At 36.8% G+C, this 22,605-nt stretch overlaps 1 protein-coding gene across 1 annotated transcript in view; it reads left to right on the top strand.

Annotated features, from left to right (window-relative positions):
* Positions 1-22,266, top strand: part of TTC21B (tetratricopeptide repeat domain 21B) — an 85,471-nt gene extending 63,205 nt beyond the window's left edge. Inside the window, exons 23-29 of the mRNA XM_090280429.1 lie at positions 5,076-5,226; positions 5,419-5,580; positions 8,243-8,438; positions 12,980-13,204; positions 16,466-16,586; positions 20,463-20,530; positions 21,727-22,266. Coding sequence (XP_090136555.1) covers positions 5,076-5,226; positions 5,419-5,580; positions 8,243-8,438; positions 12,980-13,204; positions 16,466-16,586; positions 20,463-20,530; positions 21,727-21,804 — 1,001 coding nt within the window. The 3' untranslated portion in view covers positions 21,805-22,266. The remainder of the gene's footprint in view (positions 1-5,075; positions 5,227-5,418; positions 5,581-8,242; positions 8,439-12,979; positions 13,205-16,465; positions 16,587-20,462; positions 20,531-21,726) is intronic.
* Positions 22,267-22,605: the final 339 nt, after the last annotated feature.

The raw sequence follows: 22,605 nt of genomic DNA, 5'->3' as shown, positions 1-22,605 counted from the left end.
CTTCTCAACCTCTTCCTGTCTACTCCACTCCCTCCTACTATGCTTCTTAATTCCTGTACCATCTCCCTCCCTTTCCCCCTTCCCCCTCACCACTGACCTCCCCACAATATGTTCCCCATACCTATAGTTCTTTTCCCACTCTGGTTGCCTACTTAGTTTGCCTTTGTTTCAATTCCTTAGCTTCTGTTGTTGGTTCTTGTGATGCAGTTTTCATTTTAATGTTCATAGTTTTGATCCTTTTTGTCCTAAACAAGTTCCTTTAACATCTCATATAACAGTGGTTTGGATCTGATGAACTCCTTCAGTTTTACTTTGTTCTGGAAGCACTTTCTCTGCCCTTCTATCCTGAATGACAGCTTCCTGGATAGAGTAATCATGGCTGTAGGTTTTTGCTTTTCATTACTTGGAATATTTCTTGCCACTCCCTTCTTGCCTGCAGGGTCTCCTTTGAAAAATCAGCTGATAGTCTAATTGGGACCCCTTTGTACATAATCCTCTTCTTCTCTCTTGCTTCTTTAAGATTCTCTCTTTATTCTTAATTTTTGACATTTTGATTCTAATGTGTCTTGGTGTGGTTCTCCCTGGGTCCAGTTGTTTTGGAACTCTCTGTGCTTCCTGGACCTGTACGTCTATTTCCTTCCCCAAGTTAGGGAAGTTCTGCTTCATTATTTTTTCACATAATTTTTCAATTTCTAGATCTTCTTCACCTTCTGGCAGCCCTATGATTTGGATGTTGGCCCGCTTATAGCTGTCCCAGAGGTTTCTGAGCCTCTCCTCATTTTCCTCACTTTTTGTTTCCTCTTTCTGCACTGGTTGACTGTTTATTCCTTCTCTATGTTCTGATTTGTTGATTTGATCCCTGGTTTTCTTGCCTCACCACTAGTTTTGTATGTGTTTTTGTTCATTTCAGCAGGACTAGCCTTCATTCCTTCCCCATCTTGTTCAATATCTTTTGTTAATTCTGTAAGCTGCCTTATGACTATAGCTCTGAACTGAGCCTCAGAAAGATTTTCTACTTGTTCATCGATTAATTCCTTTATTTGCTGTTTGGTTAGCTTCATGACTGGCATTTCAATCATTATTCCTGTTATTCTGACCATTTTCATTTATCTTTCTTTCTTGGGCGGGGCTGTCACACCTACAGCGCCCTGAGCACTTGTCACAACCTGTGACCTTTCTCACCACACTGTGGCGCTTTGTGTAGGGGTGGGGGTCCAAGATGGATTCCTGCCTTTATTCTCCACTGAGAGACCAGGAGCCTCTTCCTCCGTCCCCACGCCCTCTGGGCCTCACAGTCCAAGGCAATGGGCGTCTGCCTTCCCCAGCATTGGAATCGCGAGCTGACGGGTCTTGACTGCCGCCGGGACTGCTCCCCTGGCATTTCTCACAGTCCCGCCGCTATCCCCGCTGCTGCCGCCAACAGCACAGCCCGACCTCTCCGCCCCGGTTTCGCCCCTCCTACCCGTCCAGATGAGCACTACTGGTTTATAACTTCATACGTTGGACTTCCATGGAGTTTTATTTTCTGGAATTTCTGGTTATTTCTGGTATTGAGGTAGTTGTATTCCTTCTTAGCTGTGGAGGCAGACAGAGCATGTCAGTCTAAGCTTTCCTCTTGGCCGGGAGTCCTTAAGTGATTTTTTATTGTCCATATGGTATTTTATATTTTTAATCTGTGTTCTATATTTTATTTCTAATAGAGCTTTACAAACTTACCCACTGATTTGTTCTGTCAGAATTATTCTAAAACCTATGATCTACATTTTCTTTATGTCTGCATTATTGCTCATTCTCAGTAGCACATTTTATACTTAAAATAAAGCTTTGTTTAGCTTACTTCAGAAATAAACTGTCTGATTTGACTTAACCTAACTGGTTAAAAATTTCCCTTATAGATCTAATTACTGCTCTCTTGACAGATTATACCTTTTCACTTTCAAAATCTCCAAATCCTGCCTTCACACCAGTTGGTTAACAAGTCCCATGAGTTCTATTTAATAGCTAACAATCACATCCAGTTTATTCTCCCCTAGCCCTCAGCTCTAATTAAGACCTTTATCACTTCTCACCGAGACTAGTACAGTTTCCCCACTAATCTTCCAGCCTCTAGGGTCTTGCAGCTCCAAACCATTATAGGACTGCTGTATTCTAAAAATCAAAAGCTATTTCGCTGCTTAAAACTTCAGATGGCTGTCAGGGTCAAGTCTAATATCATAGCATTATTTTGATAATATGGCACTAGATTGTCCTTTCATTCATATTACTTATCCTTCTTTCCCCATTTTAATGTCATAATATCAAACTTATCAACACTCCTGATGCTCTTCTCTGCTCTGTCTTTGCATGTGCCATCTTCAAATGCCTCTGTCTAGTAAAATGATCTCATCCTTCATGTTGCTCAAAGGTCTGAGCCTATGAGAAACCTCTCCAGCAAAGTTAGGAATTCTGTGCATTGCACTCCCCTAACGCTTCATTCATGCCTTGTCACATCACCGTACTCATTTTGATATCTTCTCACTTCCCATTAATAAATATGGACTACATTTTTTCAGAATGTAATACATTTCAGTTTTCAGTAGATTCCCAAAGTGCAGAAATTTCCCTTCTGTCAAATTTCATGTTTAACCAAAAAACAAGTTAATGTAATTTAATCTATCAGTGGTAATTATAACTTGAACTAATAATGAGTACATTTCAGTAATATTGTAAGGTGATAATTATTTAAGAAACCAGCCTCCCAAGGTTGACTTTAGATAATATTAGCATATCATCTGTCAAATATTAGTAATATCATAAAAAATTTGGGGCTAGAAATTTTAACTTTAATTCCTGCTTAATCCAAGATGGCTTCTAGATTCTGTGGCTTAATTGTAGGATAGTCATCCTACTTCTTATCAGAACTTGGTGGGAGTTGTAAATATATTAGAAGTTTTAAAGATCTCTTGTGCCTTTCTTTAGTTTATTTCGTTTCCGTGGCACTCTGAGGGTAAATATTATAACACTATTTTAAGAAAATAAGTAATTTTAGACTAAGAATTTGAGTAATTTGCTTGAATTCATATAGCTAAAAAATAAGACCAACATTCAAATCCTCTTTCCGAAACCATATTCTTACCATGCTGTGGTTTTTAGTGATGCCAGAAGGCAGTAGGAAGTAAATCTCAAGACCCAAGATTAGGGATCAAGGGAGGCAAATGATGATATTGTCAACCTGGATTATTTTGACATCATGTAATAGAGCAGAAGCAAAGTCAGTGGAGGGGTTTTGTGTGTGTGTGTGTGTGTGTGTGTGTGTGTGTGTGATATTTTTTCATTGTGGTCAAACATCCATAATATAAAATTTACCATTTCAGCCATTTTTAAATGTACAATTCAGTGGCATTAAGTGCCTTCACAGTGTGGTACCCATCATGATAATCCATCTCTAGAATATTTTCATCATTCCAAATTGAAATCCTGTACCTTTTTGACACTAACTTCCCACTCTTTCTTCACTCTATCCCCTGACAACCACCGTCTACTTTCAGTCTGTGAATTTGGTTAACCTAGGCACCTTATAAAAGTAGAATCATAGAATTTGCCTTATTGTGACTGGCTTGTTTCAGGTAGTATATCTTAAAGGGTCATCCATATTCTAGCATGTGTCAGAATTTACTTTTCATTTTTTAAGGTGAAAAACATTCCATTGTATGTAGGTACCTCATATAGTTTACCTATTCATTTGTTGATGGACATTTTTGGATTGTTTTCACTTTTGGCTATTGTGAATAATGCTGCTGTAAACGCTGGTTTGAGTCTCTGCTTTTAGTTCTTTTGAGTATATAGCCAGACGTGGAATTGCTGGACTGTATGGTATCTTCTCTTTTCTTGGAACACAACAGTCAAGGATAAATTATCTTTAAAAGTTTTTGTTCCTTTTATTTCTAACTCACCTTATGAAAATGATCAGAATAGCTTGTAAAATAAGGGTTTTTACAGACCCCCTACTATGAGTCCTGTGCTGACTGAAACTTTAAAGCCCAGACATCTAAAAAACGCAACTACAGAAAAGTAAAATGTGAGCCAATCTGTCATTATGTATCCATGTTAAAATTGATTTTAAAGACCATTTAATAATAATTGAGAAATGTTTACTGTCTAATGTTGAATCAAAACCCCAAGTGTGACTTCACCTTTGTATATATGTAAGTGAAGAAACATTAATTTTCTTACACTTAAATATTTATATATTGATTTTCACCCAAAAATATATGAAAGGAAGTCAAAATATGGTAATCTCTGGCTTGTAGGAATGAGTGGGTTTTTTTATTCTTTATACTTTTCTGTATTTTTCAAAATTTTCTAAAGTGTCCATTCATTAGTTTTACAATCTTATAAAAATATTTAATAAATTATTCTCAAAACTTCACATTTTAGTGTCAAAGAACTGCATAGATATGGTAGAAGAAGCTCTTTTTAAGAATGTGCCAGGAAATTATACTTGAGACCAAAGAACTAAATTAATTATTTTTCCTTGGAAGACGGTAAAATAGGATTAAAATACTAGGACAAATACCTTAAGGTTACAGTATGGTAAGCTAGTGTCTAATATGTTATTTACACACATCTATTCAGGAAAGGCTGGAGTAATTTCTAACTGCCCACCCCAAACATTATCATCAGAATGTACTGTTCTTACCCCTGTCCTTGCTGCAGTAAAAAGGAGGTCTCACAGATAGATTTGCCCTGTGTAATCGAATCAGTCCTCCTAAATTTTACATTTAGAGTTTAGATTATCTACGCAGACAGTGCTTCTAGAATATTTTGGTCCTAGGAATGATTGCAAAGTAAGTTACAGCAAATGTACATATTTATATATTTGCCTATATAGAACCTCTCTCACTGGGATCAGATCAACCCAACCTTTATCATTTGATAGATTAGTCAATTGACCACAGTCTTTTTAGGGCCTTATAACTCCTATGGCATTCCTTTGTTTATATTTAAATTGAAGTAAACTATAATAAAGTAGAAGTATAACCGTCAAAACAAAAGATATAAAATGTTGTCTATATCTGAAATATTTTTGTTTCTAGATAATTATATGACATTATCTCGTTTAATTGATTTCCTAAGAAGATGTGGAAAACTTGAGGATGTTCCAAGATTTTTCCTAATGGCTGAAAAACGTAACTCCAGAGCAAAATTCGAGCCAGGATATCAATATTGTAAAGGACTGTATCTTTGGTAAATTTATTGACAAATAATTCCTACATAATACTTTTTTTCTCATTGTACATAAAGTATAATAGGAATTTATTTGTTTTAAAAATCCACATTTTATAATATGTTAATAGTTGTATGTACAAAACAAATTATAAATGACTTAAAGTTCATAGTCAGTGATTGAAATAACAGATTTTTTTAACATCTCACAAGGTATACTGGAGAACCAAATGATGCCCTTCGACATTTTAATAAAGCTCGGAAAGATAGTGAATGGGGCCAAAATGCCCTTTATAATATGATAGAAATCTGTTTGAATCCAGATAATGAAACAGTTGGAGGTGAAGTATTTGAAAATCTGGATGGAGACCTGGGGTGAGTAGTGTTTGATAAATTACCCTTTAAAACAAACAAAAAAAAACACCTCTTAAGGGTAATAAGCAAGGATACCTTATAAAAGAGAACTAAATTCTAGGATAGCACTAATGAAAGGTCAGATGAAAAAAATCATAGCTAGAATAACTGTTCTCTGTAATAAGCATGAAATCCTTTTAGTACATTTCCTGTATCAGAATAAACATGTTATGAAGACACACCCCTTACTGCTCTGTAAAAAAAATAGGATACATTGTAGAATTTGATTACTTTCCAAAATTGTTCACACAGTAACAGTAATTCTTTAACAGATGGTAGTTATGTGCTATACCCTGTGCTATATACTTTATACGCATTCCTATCCATTCCCTACAACAGTATTGTGAAATAAGCCCAGAGTGAAGTTGTTTAGTATGACAGTTAGTACATGGTGGGGGCAAGATTTGGACTGAGTTCTCCCTGACTTCAAAGCTACCGTGGTGTACTGCTGATAAATGGTTATATTTCTGTGAACTGGTGTTGGTTGCTTGTTCCCTCTTCAAACCAGGCAAGAGATAGTGGGGGCTGCATGATTTTGTAAATGTATAAAGGATAGGGGTAGTTTCTGCCTTCAAAACATGCAATTTACCTAGGTGACAAGACCGTATCTGAAACCACTCAATCTCTTACAAAACAGATCTAAAGTGTTACAGGAATTCAAAGAAATCATAGTAGTGCAAAACAGGGGCAATATATAAAGGAACAGGAATAAATTAGAACCAGACTGCCAAGACATTTCAATAACATATTTGAAGGCTTAGATTCTAGAGTCCTCGCAGGTTTTAGAGCAAGGAGAGATGTGTTTGTCTTCTGTTTTAGAAAGGTTAAGGTAACCTGTTATGTGTATAGGCTAACCCCATGGGCTTTGTCAGCACGGAGTTGAAAATACAAAACTACAACTCAAAGGAGGTCACAGCTGGAGATATAGTTTTGGTACACATGTGCACAGAGTGGATAGTGGAATCCCATGAATGGCTCTTTGCAAGTAGTATGTAGTAAGAAAAGCCTGAGAACTAAATTTTGGGCATGCTAACATTTAAGGGAACTGGAGAAAGAAGGGAAGTCAGAAAAGGGCAATCGGTGTGGTACAAAGAGAACCAAAAATGTGTAATGTTACAGAAGAGAAAGGACGGGAACTTTGAGGAAGGTGCCCAGCAGTGTAAAATGTTTTAGAGAAGATAAAAGCCTAAGACCTGAGAAAAAGACCAATGACTTTAGTGATTGGGCTTTGAGAATTTAATTTCCTTTTATATATGGTCTGTCCAAAAAGTGTCCAGCCATGTACTGTGAAAAATAGTCATTTACTGGAGAAGATACAAGATACAAGAAACATTGTACATAGGACAATGACACCTTAGTCCCCTCCAAAGTAGGCAGCTTGGGACCTCACACAGTTCTCCCAATTGCCATCAGCTACCCCGTCACATCTTTCTGAATCTCATCAGCAGTCTGAAATCTCTTCCCTTTCAGAGGTGATTTTAGTTTGGGGAAAAGTCAGAAGTCACAGGGTGCCAAATCTGAGCTGTAGGGGAACTGAGCCACCTGGGTGATTTGATATTTCACAAAAACTGCACAAGACGTGATGCATGAGCGGGCGTGTTGTCATGATGAAGCTGCCAGTCACCAGTTGCCCATATCTGCAGCTTTCCAAGTTATCTGAATAGTTTCCGTGGAGGAATGTTCAAGCTTAACGCAAAATTTGATACAGATTCATTGCCCTATTTCCTCAGTTGTTTTGAATGCGAGGGCCATGCAGTACACATGCTTATTTAACAGGTATCTGCTGCCCCCACTGACTAGTGCAGTGAAGTCATCATTGTTCGCACATTTCAGTCCACTCTCCTTGGCTGCCAGGATACATTTATGTCATTCAAACCATTCTCCTTATATCAACAATGGCTGGACTTTTTCTGAATGGACCTCGTATATCTGTGTGTGTGTTTAAAAAGTAAGAACATGCTAGTACATGTTTAAACTGTTATTGTACTTGAATTTTATAATCTGTTGACATATATGTAATTTCTGAGCTTCTGATAGGCAAATCAGTGAGGAAAATAAAGTATGCTTTTTGTGTCTGAGAAACTTAGATTCAAATCCCAGGTTTCGCATTTATTAGCTGTATGACCTTTGGCAAATTGTGTCACCTGTTTTAAATCTTAGTTTTCTCATATAAACTGGATTTAACACAGATTGCATGAAATAATCTAGTGCTTAGCGCATAGTAGGTGCAATCAATGATATTAGTTACCTTTTGCTCACTCTCTTTTTTTTCATAATCTGAATAGGAACCCCACTGATAATTGGATGATTCTACTTATTCTGAATTCTAGTTTTATATTAGCTGAATGTAAACACCAAACATAGATATTGTCCAGATTTTGTCATCAGTTTAGAGTGAATAAATGTTAATGGCACTTTATTAAAGCTATATTAACTTTGTTTAAAAATATACATTTTAAAAGTGCTTTATACTAGAAGAGAATGATTGACTTTCTTCAAAAGGATTACTCTAAATTGGTGACCAAAAAAAAAAGAAACCTCTGTACCCTTGACCTCATCTAATCTCAATGAGTTTGACTTCATGAGTAATAGAAATGAGATTTATTTTTTTAATTGAATACAGTAATTCAACTGAGAAGCAAGAGTCTGTGCAATTAGCGGTGAGAACGGCAGAAAAGCTCCTTAAAGAACTGAAACCTCAGACTGTTGAGGGTCATGTCCAGCTTCGCATACTTGAAAACTACTGCTTAATGGCTACCAAACAGAAATCTAATGTTGAGCAAGCATTGAATACCTTCACTGAAATAGCAACATCTGAGGTTCGTAGATTTTCAACTTCATATGTTATCTTTCTTTGGTAGTATGAAAATAGGTATTTCAATTAGTTGTTTGTTTTCTGAAAATTTACTTAATTACTTTCTAGTATTAAAAATCAGGTATATAGTTTGGCATAATTTTACACAGTATACCTTTGTTTCCAGAAAGACACTGTTACTGTTTTTAAGTGTTGTTGATATATTGATCACTATTAGAATGGTGAATTCTGGAGAAAGGAAATGCTTCAAAAGGGCATAAATTCTTAATGGAACAGCTTTATCCTCTGGGGAAGTTCTGTGTTATGGACGTAGCCTAGGTTAGCTTACTAAGGATAAATAAACACCTGGCCGCCTTTGTTGCTCTCCTTTTCACTTACATGAATTTGAAATTTTTCGTACTCTAAGGCTAAGATCAATACTGACAACCTATAATTCAATTATGCAAATAATGATATTGTTCCTTTACAACATTGAAATAACCCCTGTATTATTATTATTATTGTTATTATTATTATTATTATTTTAAAGGCTTTCTCTGTGTTCCACTCAGATCTACTTGATATTAAGGAAGAAATTCTAGGCACCCACCCATTAAGCAGTTGGTAATTGCTAGTTCTAAGCATACTCATTGGATTTCATGTTCTTCCACTCAACAATGTTGTAGAGCACCAAAAACTCCTAATTTTGTGTCTCTCAGAAGATTTACAGAGTTTTGCTTTGTTTTCTTGTGGTTCAGAGATCACAGTGGTAGCAGTAAATAGCTAAAACCCCTACTGTGACCCCTTGCCTCCTGCCTCCCAGACCTTGAGGGACTTGGGGAAAACTACAGTCCCCTTTGCTGTTTGGGTACAAATATCTGAGATGGTACTTTATTACCACTGTAAGCTGCCCTTGTAACAGAACAACAGGGTACCATCAGCTTAGCATCACTGAGCATGAGAGCGGAAAGCTGGCCAAATGCCTTAGGATGTCTGTGCCAGAAGAGACATCACGGGTCTAATGCAGGAGTTAGAACTCAAATGTGCAATTTTAGAAACTTATTGGGTTCACTCAGGATTGATCAAGCTGTGAGGAATTGATTCACTCTAATTGAACTCGAGGTGTATGATTTTAAAATAGAAGGCTTTACTTTCCTTATCCTCACCTGAGAATATGTTTATTGATTTAGAGAGGGAGGAAGGGAGAGAACCATCAATCCCATTCATGCTGTTACCAGGGATCGGACTCACAACCTAAGTGTGTGCCATAACTAGGAATCCAGCCTACAACCTTCTGAGCTACCCAGCCAGGGCCAGGGGGTTAATTTTAAATGTAGTGGGAGATATTTTTATTATGTGAAAGAGCTGAACATTTTTACTGGACCCTCTTGTTTGTGGGCTCTCCTAGGACCTGACTGACAAACACATAGCTGGCCTCTTTTCTTTCCTCTGTAGGGTGAGGGTGGGACTGAGTAACTGATAATATTCCATACATGTCTTCAGAATTTACTGCCAGTTAGGTGGAAATGACACTCAAATAAAATAATTTTGCCACTCCTTAATGAGAACAAATTACATATTGGAAGTATATTGTTAGATATAAAATTGGAGCCAGGGAAGTTTTATATTCCTAAAAGATGTTTTGGGGATTTTGTTAAAGATGGAGGCATGGGTAGACATGCTTTGCCTTCTCGTGCAACCACAGAAAGAATTATAACTAGATCTCAAAACAAATAACACCCATAACCATCAGAAAATCGAGCTGTATAGAAGGCCAGCAACCAAGGATTTAAAGAAGCCACATTCATCCACACGGGTAGGAGGTGGGCAGTTGCAGACACACAAACTTGGCAGTGTAGCATGGAGAGACAGCTGTAGCAGCAGAACAGATGGTCCCACATTCATCTATGGTGGATAAAAATTGTGAGGGATACCTTGTGAGCAAGTGATCCCAGCCCCAGGCCAGACCACACAGCCCAGCTTACCAGCACTTAGAAGATAAATCGCCATTACCTCAGGTTGTAAAAACCAGTGGGAATTGGGGCAGTGGAAGAAACTACTGGATTATTGCCACCTAAAGAGCCCACATGCACTTAGAATGTATGTAAACCCACCCACCCTGGGTTTCTCAACCACTGCAGCAGCTGGAAGGGTGCCAGTCACATATAGGAAGTGGGTGAAGTGACTGGAAACAGGTGAGTGCCAGGCAAACCTCCCGAAGCCAGAGAGCCGTATTGTCCCCTCTCCAAGCCCTCCCCACACACAGAGCCACAGTGGTGAAGCCGGTTGCCCTGCCCTGGCTGATACCTAAGGCCCTGCCCCATACAATGTAACAGGTGCACTAAGACAGGGAGTCAAAGCAGCTCTAGACAAGGAGGTTGCCAAATTGAGGAGACAAAAAAATATGACCCAAATGAAAGAACAGAACAAAACCCCAGAGAAAGAACTAAATGAAATGGAGATAAGGAACCTATCAAATGCAGAGATCAAAACACTGGTGATCAGGATGCTCAGAGAACTCACTGAGTATGGCAACAACATAAAGAAATGAAGATTACAGTAAGTGAAATAAAGAAAAATCCACAGGGAACCAATAGTGAAGGGAAGGAAGCTGGGGTCCAAATCAATGATTTGAAATGTAAGGAAGAAATAGACATTCAACCAGAACAGAAAGAAAAAATAGGAATTCCAAAAAACGAGGATAGACTTAGGAACCTCTTGGACTTTAAACGTACCAACATCCGATTCTTAGGGGTTCCAGAAGGGGAAGAGGAAGAGCAAGAAATTGAAAATTTACTTGAAAAAATAATGAAAGAAAACATCCCTAATACGGTGAAGGAAATAGACATACAAGTCTAGGAAGCACAGAGAGTCCCAAACAAGCTAGACCCAAAGAAGACCACACCAAGACACACCATAATTAAAATGCCAAAGGTTAAAGACAGAGAATCTTAAAAGCAGCAAGAGAAAAGCAGAAAGTTACCTTCAAAGGAGTTCCCATAAGACTATCAGCTGATTTCTCAAAAGAAACTTTGCAGGCAAGAAGTATTCCAAGTGATGAAAAGCAAGGACCTATAACCAAGATTACTCTATCCAGCAAAGCTATCATTTAGAATGGAAGGGCAGATAAAGTGCTTCCCAGACAAGATAAAGCTAAAGGAGTTCATCATCACCAAGCTATTATTACATGAAATGTTAAAGGGACTTAATTTTAGAAAAAAGAGGATCAAAACAATGAACATTAAAAAGGCAACACGTTCACAGCTATCAAAAACTGAATCTGAAAAACAAAAGCGAACAACCAGAACAGAAACAGAATCATAGGCGTGGGGATCATTTGGAGGGTTATCAGTGGGGAGGAGGAAAGGGGAGAACAGGGGAAATGGTGCAGGGATTAAGACACATAATTGGTAGGAACAAAATAGGGGGACGTTAAGAAGAGTAGAGGGAAGGGAGAAGCCAAAGAACTTACATACACAACCCATGGACATGAACTAAGCGGGAATTGCTGGAGAGAGGGAGGGAAACAGGCAGAGGAGGGCAAAGAGGTAAGATTTTGGACAACTTATTTCTGACTTCCAGCCATGGTCAGTGTTGGACACTAAACATTTTACTAATTGGCTGTCCTTTCATCCCTGATTAGTTACCTAAACTCACTGTCTTGCAGTGCATCTTTATCATAGTTATGATGTTATAATTTCTAAATCAATTTCTCATCTTTTATTTGTATTTTAAACTGAAGCCTTCCTTCTTATAAAAGTATCACCAGCCCTCTGCTGATATTTAAAAAGCACCCTAGCTTTATCAGGGGCATACACATTATTGCTTAGATAACTTGGTTTTCTGGAGAGATTGCTAATAGGCTCCACTTTATATAGATTCTTATTAGCTTGCTGGTTTCAGGGTGACATTTTCAGACTGTGAACTCTGTCTAAAAGAACATCATGTTTTATAGACACTATCAGGAAGCTGCAGACTCCAACTCTAAAAGCGTATTTTGAGACACGAGTTTATTACATGCCTTATTTATAACATTTTATTGGTCTGTCTTTATTGGGAAAAGAGGCTGTTAAAGAAAATGAAAATGAGAAGGGAGAAAAAAGGAGCAATAGAGTCAGTATAGATAAGGAATATCACTGCAGGTAAATCATTGTTATTTCTTTTTACAGATGAAAGAATGGAGTCAAAATGCAAATGTGTTCCATTAGGATTACACTGAAATAGAATTTTGTCTATTTTTCTGTGTTGGTACAAAACCAAAACAGCCTGTCAATTCCATTAAAGATGGAGTCACACTAATTGTCTCGGGTTGTATGGTTGTGGCATCTGCATACTTACCGAATTATCTTAACCACACAGCACCTCACCAGATTTCTACATGGTAGCTTGAGCTTACTTGATGTGTTAAATAATGACCACATCACAGTTATCTGTGTGGAGCCACAAATAGCATCCGTAGGCCAGTTCTCATAGTGCACTTGCTGCTTCCGATGTGTTCTCCTTTTAAACATAGGACACTTATTTATGTTTGTGTATCTGAGGGTCTAAAGTTTTGTTTTCTTACAGAAGGATCATATTCCAGCACTTTTGGGAATGGCAACAGCGTATATGATCTTGAAACAGACTCCAAGAGCCAGAAACCAGCTGAAGCGGATTGCAAAAATGAACTGGAATCCTATTGATGCTGAGGACTTTGAGAGGAGTTGGCTGCTACTTGCTGATATTTATATTCAATCAGCCAAATACGACATGGCAGAGGAATTATTAAGACAGTGCCTGAGTCACAATAGGGTAGGCAATTAAAGAGGAAATAAGTAATAGTTAACCTTTATTGTATAAGCTTTCTATAATAGATTATTATAGAATGTTGGTCCACTTCTAAGGATTCCTGTGTGTGCGTTTTGAAAATTAAATGTTTTTTCTTACCACAATCAGGAAATAACCATTAATAAAAAGAAGCCATTTGTCCTTGAAAAAATTTAAAACCAGAGATTTATGCAGCTTCAAGTTTCATCTGTGGTATGCCCTACTTACAGAAAGTGTTTTTGGAATGTCAAGTACTTGACTGTGATTACCCATTCACCTGAGAACTAATGAAAATTGCAGAAGAACATTAATTGCGGACGTCTGTCCCTCCTATTAAGAAATACTTGATGATTTTACTGCAGCTGCCTGCCATTTCCACAGTTTAGAATCCACTGTGCATTTAATTTGATTTATTTAATAACTGCTTATCTCTAAGTATGAAATTGAAAATCTTAAAGTTCTTAGAATTTAAGGCTCTTAACAGTGCATTTAGATATTTTATCACACACAAAAAAGGATGTCTTATTAAATAAAACATTTTTTCAAGTTAAGAATTTGTTACTATTTGTTGAGACATAATTGTGCTCAACTTAGATAGTTGAGGATATTTATCTTTATAGATTCATATCAGTTACTTCAAATCTTAATGGCAGGAAATCGATGTTTTATTCTCTTTGAGCAAATTAGATTACAAAATGGATCATTTGTTCTTTTAAATACATCATCTGATATTGTTCCTTTTTTAGGAACTTTAGAAACCTAAAACAGTCAAGCCATTTATCAACTTATAGTTTGTACATCCAATTTTAAGTTAAAGTGGCCTTGAAAAACTGAGAGTACTCATTAAGAGGCTTTGAAAAATCAAAACTGCCAAATACGTGACCGTTTCATGCCAAGTCTAGCATTAAGCAAGGCTGCATGAATTAGGTTTCGATGCAGCTGGAGTTTCAGTTTGTTGTGACTCTGACAGCAGTACATTGTGTGGTCGAACACAGTGGCTACTTCAGAGGCGTCAGCCCTGCTGATGAGGCTTGTCAGTTGTGGAAGCATAGGATTCAATAATGGAGCTCAGAAATCTTGAATTAGGTAATTTAAAAAGGGAGATCATCCAGATCTGGGACAGGAAATGTACAAAATGACACTAGTCCATCTTGTCATACCAGATGGCAGAGAAGCTATCAAAGATGATTAGAGTCATGTCAGGGACTCGGAAGCCAACTTGAAGACACTTCCCCTAGCTGAAGTTGAGACACTTTAATTATCAGGAAGAATAAAAAAGTACAATGAATTGAAACACACTAAATAAGTTTAAATCCATAAGTTTACAAAGATTCTAAAACAGAAAAAATAAAAAGAATTGGTCACCATTGAAATATGCTAATGAGCTACTTCTAAAGCTGGCAAGTAAAGGTAGAGAATTAAGCATTTATCCCACCTTTTCTGCTTAAACTACACTACTGGGTAACGAAACAGTAGCAAAGGAGACATTTCTCATTATAGGTATTTTCCAGCTAATAAATGAAGAAAGTATGTAGACTATTTTTCAAACCGGATGAATTAATTAACAAATAGGTATAATGTTACAATAAGAGACTCTGACATAGGTTCCTCCTGATGGAAGAACACATCCTCTATGACAAAGCTGCTCTGGGGTGAAACCCTTATTTGGGGTCCAAACTGCAAAGGGGCCCTTACTATCTCAGGAATTATCTTAGTCAATTGATGCTGCTATAACAAAAGTACCATAGGTTAGGGTGGCTTATAAACAAAAGAAATTTATTATTCATAGTTCTGAAAGCTGGAAGTCTTGAGAGTGGGTGCCGGCATGGTTGGATCTGGTGAGGGCCCTCTTCCAGGGTGCGAACTGCCAACTTCTTGTTGCACCCTCCTATGGTGGAAAGAGAGGGTGATTGAACTCTCTAGGGTCCCTTTTATAAGGGCAGTGATCCCACATGAGAGCTACACCCTCATGACCTAATTACCTCCTATAGACTCACCTCTTAATACCATCACATTGGAGGTTAGGATTTCAACACGTGAATTTGGAGTGCAATATTATCTTTAAAAAAATTTCTAAATGTTAAATAAATATGATCTGACAGTGCTATGCTGAGCTATATTGAAGCCTGAAGCAAAGGAGATAATACACATCCTGTGTTGTATGTTTTTTTTAACGGGCAGTAGTTTCAATGATAATATTATTGATATATTTTCTAGCATTAAGGTCAAGAAAGTACAATTATAATAAGTTTTGTTTGGGTATAAATAAAATATTTAAACTTAAAATAATGTGAATTTTAGTATATCTATTTGTCAGTTTTTCAATTTTTTTAAAATTAAACATTCTAGAAAAAATTAGCAGTTATAAAATACCAAAAATATATATATACTAGGTTACACATTTTTCCTTTTGCCTCAGGTTTTAAAATGGCTTGTCAGGACACTTAAGGATTTTCACTGCACACCCCCCCGCCCGCCCCCGCCAATCAAATTCAAATCCAAACCTCTAGATATAATTACAACTTCCAGAAAACATCAGTGACATAGGAATATATTTTATAAGCATCACAAAGATGAACTCAACTCAATATGGGCTGTGAGAAACTCAAGAACAAACATTCTTATTTCTGCTACATTTAATTGCAAGAAAAGAGACAGAGAGATAGAGGGGAAACCTCCAAATGGAAATTCTATTGAGACCATTTGAAATTTCAGTAGTGACTGGATATTTGGTAATGTCAAAGAGGTGTTACATTTAGTTACAAAAAATTGTGCTTTGTGGTTATATTTCAAGGAAGTTCTTATTTTTAAAGAAGCATAATAAATATTTATGGGTGAAATAACAATATTTGAGTGTTTTTATCTGATAACACAGAAGGACAAGTCAAGGGGTAGAGGTAAAACAGTATTAGCTAGGAGTTAATGGTTGAAGATAGGGCCCATAGGGTTCATTACACTGTCATTTCTGTATTTGTGTGTGTTGAAATTATTTTTTATAAAATGTACTTATGTATATGTGTAAAATACAAATTCCCTTCTCACCTAAAGATTCTGATTCTGTAGGTCTGTGTTGAGGGTTGGCCTCAGAATATAGATGATTTGATTGCATAACCAAAGTTGAAAACCATTGTTTTATGTGCCATTTGAATTAGTTAATATGGTCGACCTGTATAGTCATAAGCGCCCCATAAAATCTTACAGTGGTATCAAGTTTAATCTATTGCTACATCTTCCATTTTTCTTCAGTCTTGCTGCAAAGCTTATGAATATATGGGCTACATTATGGAAAAAGAGCAAACGTACACAGATGCTGCCGTAAACTATGAGATGGCATGGAAACATGGAAGTCAGACCAATCCAGCAGTAGGTGAGTTCAGCAAAACAGACACTAGGCTTTCACAAGAATCTTGGATTTTATTGGTAGGTCTTCATTTAAATGCATTTCACTTTCTTTAAGAATAAAATACACATTAATAGGCCACTTCCTTTGTTAGTCCTTCTGAAAAATAAATTTTATATTTACAGTAAATTGTTAGCCAATAGTTATTATCATTTCCTGAGATACAAACTTGCCCTCAGTCACCTTAGAAGACATCTAATCTAATTCTGCTTCTTTCTGCCCCTTCACCCTCTGCTATTTCATAATGGTAATCCTGTGAGCAAAAGTGTTCCTTTGTCAAGGAAGTTAGAAGAACATCGCATTAAATCAAGTTCTACAGATTTCTTTACTGTGGAACTTCTCAAAGTCTTTACACCCTAATGTATATTATGACAGCAATCACAGAAGGGACATGTTTCCCACAATAACTTGAACATGAAACATATATTTTTCCCCTGAGCATCTAGAAATGTCGCCTTGTTCCACGGTAGACGATTAGTTTGAGGTGCTGGTCTCCAGCTGCCCTGACAACTGATGAGTGGCATCTGAGATAATCCTTAGTGACTCACATCTCCCCACATTGGAGCGAGCTCATCTCTGTTCGTTTTATCTGTCCCTATGCAGAGCTGATGCATCTTCACTGGAACTGCCCAGGTCTGTGGTCTGGAGGAGCCCTCCAAGTCCTCCCTACACGCAGTGGCCCTCTGGTTCCCAACTTCTGTCCTGTCTCCTACGGTTTCTCCTCAAACCATCACCTGTCTGTTCCTCCTGAAACTTGCTTCCGAGTCCTTCACCCTCCTTGTTGCTGTCTCCTAGAAGCAATAAAATAGTTTTTTCCCAACCGTGCTTTGGAATACTTGGTGAGACATTTATAGTTACTAAAAGAGAGAGAGAGGGGTGAGTGAGAGATTAGTCTGGCCAGTACAGTTTGGTAAAGGCTGTTTTATTTGTCCATGTTCCTCCTGACCTGTTGTACCAGAAATGAACCAAGTCTTTATGATTTAAGATCCCGTTGTATTTATAATGAAGCTCTTTTTAAATTAGGTATGGTGGTGGTGAATTCAGGCTAAGATGGCATCTGTCTTTCTAGCAGCCGTATCACAGTACGGATTCGTTTCACTTGCAGTCAGACAGGCCATCTTTACACTAACAGCTGTCCTCAATTCAGGACTTGCCCTACCTTACAGCTTTCTGAGGTCTGTTATGTTACTAACTCTGTGGTTTTCAACCTTTTTTGTCTTGTGACACACAAACTAATTACTAAAATTCTGCGGCAAACCAAAAATATCTATTTTGCCAGTCTGATAAAAAATGTAGGTATAATTTTGATTCATTCACACCAAATGGCTTTTGTTGTGTTGGCTGTTGTCATTTTTTATTCGACAGTTTTAAAAGAGGTCAGTGTCCCTGACTAAATAGTCAGGTAGCGCATGTTTTAAAAATTCCTGTGGCTGAAAATCGCTCTACTGGACTCCTGTAGAGCACAGGAACTAACATTTGCTGATAGAATCTTTCCTTTTTAGGTGCTCTATATCTTACAGAATAAAGTCATCTTGTAAAGTGAAAATTCCATGAAATCTTTAAAATAGATGTGATTTTGACACTTTATTCCAGAAAAGGGATGCATTTAGAAGCTAAATTATTTAAATATTCTCTTCCTTGGAAGACTTCAGCAAATACAGAAATTCCAACTTAGTAATTCTTTTATTGTGTCATCTTTCTATTTTATAGATGATTTTATCAGTTCTTTGACTTCTTGAGTAAGCATTTCTCTGAGGATATCAGTTAATTCTTTTCATTTCTTCCTTAATGCCATTCCTCCAACACCCCCAACCTACCTGGCCATGTTAATAATGCATTCCACCTTTTCACTTGTCAGAATATCCTTAATATGGTCATGTTCTTTCCATGGGATTTAGGCTTCAGGATTGTCACTATGAAGGGCACTTGGAACTGAGATCCAATGAGGGAAGAACACATTCATGTTTCTCCCTTCCCACCCATTCTCAGGTTACATGACAGTCAGTACACTGTTCACTCTGTGTTCCCCTCCTTCCCTTCCTCTTTCCTTCCCTCCCTCCCTCCCTCCCTCCTTCCCTCTCTCCCTGCATCCTTCCCTCCCTTCCTCCCTCCTTCCTCCCCTCTCTCTCTCCTTCTTTCCCTCCTTCCTTCTTCCTCTCTTCCATTTTTTACACGGATTACATATGGTTGAATTCTTACAAGCTTGGTGGGTGTAATGCAGCTGTCACTGTTTTTTACCATTTCTAATGCCTTATTTCCTTTCTCAAATTGTGTTAACAAGATGACCTATCAAGTTTCTTTCACCATTAAAACCTTGTATTTCTAATTTAGTATTTTCACAGAAAAAAAATTGCTAGTATTTGTGTGGTGCTCTAAAAATTTAAAAAACTTTTCACAAGTATTTGATCTTTAAAATTATACTAAGAGAGAGAAGACTTATTTTCCCCATTTTGTAGACAAGGAAGCTTAAAATTGACGACTCAGGTAAATTGCCTAAGGTCTCAGAGCTGATCAGGAAATCAGAACTAGGACTTAAATCTAGTTTTTTTGGCTCTAGTTTCCATGTAAAGTATGTCAGGCATGACATCTTAAATTGCTTTCCTTTTTAAATGTCACAAACTATTTATTAGTCCATTTCAGAATTTCTTTGTAATGATATCAAGTTTACCTCTCTGAAACCTGTTTCTACTAGGACAGTTCTGCCTGCATGTGTGTGTGCACCTGTGTATGTACTTCCATATGACTACATTAGCCAGCAATTCTTTTCAACCATTTGTACGAAATTCTAAAAATTTGGGTACTTTGATTAGAGCCCAAGAGCAATATTCAGATTTGCGTTCTTCATGTTGCTAAGTGGTAAAGTGAAGTACTTAATGTATTAATTACATACTCTTTTACATCATGTTACATCACATCTTATTTATTGCATACACTGCCGCTATTACTCTTCTGTCTTCCCCTTAGTTTGTTCACTTTTATAGCATTCTTCCAGAACAAGCCATGTAAAAATGTCTTTTAAAAAAAGAGAGTCTTAACATTTTTTTCTAAATTGTCGCCATTTGAAACATGACATTTCAGTATCAGGAACTGCGATAATCTTTACTCATCACTGATGTAGAATATCTGATGACTAATCCACGCTATTCTGGGCCACTCTCCCACCTGCTCTGCCCGCTCACCGTGTCCTCGGGTCCATTTGGTCCTTCAGTGTCCTTCACACGTACAGTCCCCTCTGCTGACAGTGTTCTTGCTTCACGCCCTCTTGGCCTACTTTATGCCTCCTCCAGCTTTCAGGCTTTGCCTGACACCACCTCCTCCCCTACCAGGTTTTTTATTATAGCTCGTTTGGCCTATACTGTTATTTCCTGGCATTTATCTCAGTTTTGAAATTATTCATTTACTTACATAATTATTTAAATCATCTGCATACTTTCTGAATAGGTTATAAAACTCATGATTGTAGGAACCAGTTTGCCTGGTGTATAAGGGCTGAATAAATCTATGCTGTATAAATGAATAGCTGTGTTATCAGTTGCTGCCCTATGATGAGTTTTTACTGTAATCTGCAAGTTACAGAACCGCATTGATGGCAGGGCAGTCTTCTGACCCAACAGTATATTCACTGTGGTCCTTTTGTCCAACTCAATTTTCTTTCTTACATGTTCTCCTTTCATGTCACTCACCTTCTGTTATCTCATCACTTCTGTCACGGTGCCGTCACCAGCCTCTGTTTAGGCGTCTCCACTAAGCAAATGAAGGAAGAGGCAAAAAAAGTAATACTAGCAGTGTGCTTGATAGATAGTACTATACCATTATGGGTTGTCTTCTTTTTTGTCTTAACAGGGTACAAACTTGCATTTAATTACCTAAAAGCGAAAAGATATGTGGATGCAATTGACATATGTCATCAGGTAACACAAATTTAGATTTCTTAAAATTTTTCAGATGCACAATTTCCCACTTTTAGTTAATTTCAAGATATACATGAGTAAAGGTAGAGGATGTCATATTTTAGTAAATATTCATCAAATACATTCAGGAAAGACTATCAGTTTTCAAAGTTTAGAAAATAATAAAGTTTACTTATATCAAACATGTGTTTTTAGTTAGACCTCAAATAATAAGATGCTTATGTCCATTAAAGACAGAGAGGCTGGAGGAGCAGCAAGTGAAAAGATAGTCTTTAGTCAAAATATGTGAGCATTATCCTCCAAGTCATTTCATTGTTTTGAGTAGAAGTTCTGTGCCTGTGTCTAAGTCTGGTTATTAGAGAATTCAGACTTGCAAAATAGGCATAAAAGATGTTTCTATAAGGTAGAAGTCATTTGACTACATTTCTGTAATTAATGCCCTACTAATGATCCCTTACTAAAATGACAGATAAGTTTCTGTTTTAGAATTTGCAGTTTCTTTAATTATACATTGTCCCATTGATATTCTATATAAAACATTATCTTACATATTGTTGAAACTTCAATGAAATCTCCTTAGAAAAGAGTTGTATAATGTCCCTTATCCCAGATAGCTGTATCAGCATCCTTACAGTAAATATTTGGTCTCCTTGATTGTAAATCAGAATTTCACACTAAGTTTAAGGTTGTACATTAATGTGAGGTTATACATTAGAATCATTTGCGGAGTTTTGCCTTTTTTAAATGAATATCTCCCCACTTCTAGACTCAATAGTTCTGGAAATTAGAATGTTTCAAAATCACTCCAGGTAAATCTGTATGTCCTTGGTTAAAAATAACTCTCTAAAGGTTCATTAAACATGTATAAATAGCTAAATTTTTTTAAAGACTTTAAATTATTGATACATAATTATTTTCTGCAATTGATCTATTAGGAAGTAATTGTACTTGTTATATGTTCCACATGTAGTAATCATATAGTACTACTGTTTTCATCTAATTACTAGTAGTATGAATGAGTCATGCCACATCTCAGGTGTCACTTTTAAAAATTGTGGTTATAATTTGTGGTATTAATACGATGAAATCTCACCTGTAATGTTCATTATTTGTAAGTTTTATAGTTCTTCAGTTCTCAATAATTACAAGTTCTTGTGCTGCTTGTTTTGTTTTTATTTTTTGCTCTGTTTTTGCAGGTTCTTGAAGCACATCCAACTTACCCCAAAATCAGGAAGGATATACTTGATAAGGCTCGAACATCTTTACGTCCTTGAAAAGTATTTTAACTGAGTTTGTTGTTTTAAGCAGGAAATGAATCTGAGTTCTTCCAGTTCAAAACAGGTTTGCGCTAATACTTGGTCATAGAAGCATACTTTTCTTTCTCCAGCAGAGGCTGCTGTTGTATATAGAGAGAAATGCTATATCAATCAAATGGATGTTTTCTGATGGAGAAGGTGAATGAGAGCTGGTTTACTTGACTTGATTAGATGCAGATTTGGTGTCTCTGTGGTAAAGATTATAACCCATTTATATAAAGAACATTTTGCTAAAATCTAGGTAATTAGTTATTCTATATCTTTTCTAAGGAATATAAGTTGTTTATCTCAGGAAATATATTTAAAATGCAATTGTTCAAAAATTTTTGTAATATTGTTGTTTCAAAAGTCTGAACAAAGTTCCTTGTAAATAATTTATGAAAAAGAAAATAGATATTTTAATAAAGATTTCAGAAATTATGGTTTGTATTCCTCTTAGAACTCAGAAGACATAAGTTTTGAAAATTAGGGTGAACTTCTCATGCTGTCTGGAATACTAATGAGCAGCACTGCAGAAAATGTGGCTTTCCTAGAAAAAATCGTTTGGAAGAATTCAAAGAGTGGGAGTTGCCCTTCCCTTTATTGAACTCGTTCTTTCTGCTCATCAGTGTGATCTTTAAAAATAACTTTAAATAGGTAATCCTTTATAGCAATATTTAACCCAAAGACTAGGCCTTTTGGTGTAATTTCAGACACTGTAGAGAAGTGTGACAAAATGTTCTCGGTCAGTGAGGACTCACATAGCGCACAGGGTAAGGC

The sequence above is a fragment of the Furipterus horrens genome, unplaced genomic scaffold (assembly GCF_987537825.1).
Source record: "Furipterus horrens unplaced genomic scaffold, mFurHor1.1.pri manual_scaffold_1, whole genome shotgun sequence".
Classification (NCBI taxonomy): Eukaryota; Metazoa; Chordata; class Mammalia; order Chiroptera; family Furipteridae; genus Furipterus; species Furipterus horrens.
This window is presented reverse-complemented; position numbering and strand designations above follow the sequence as displayed.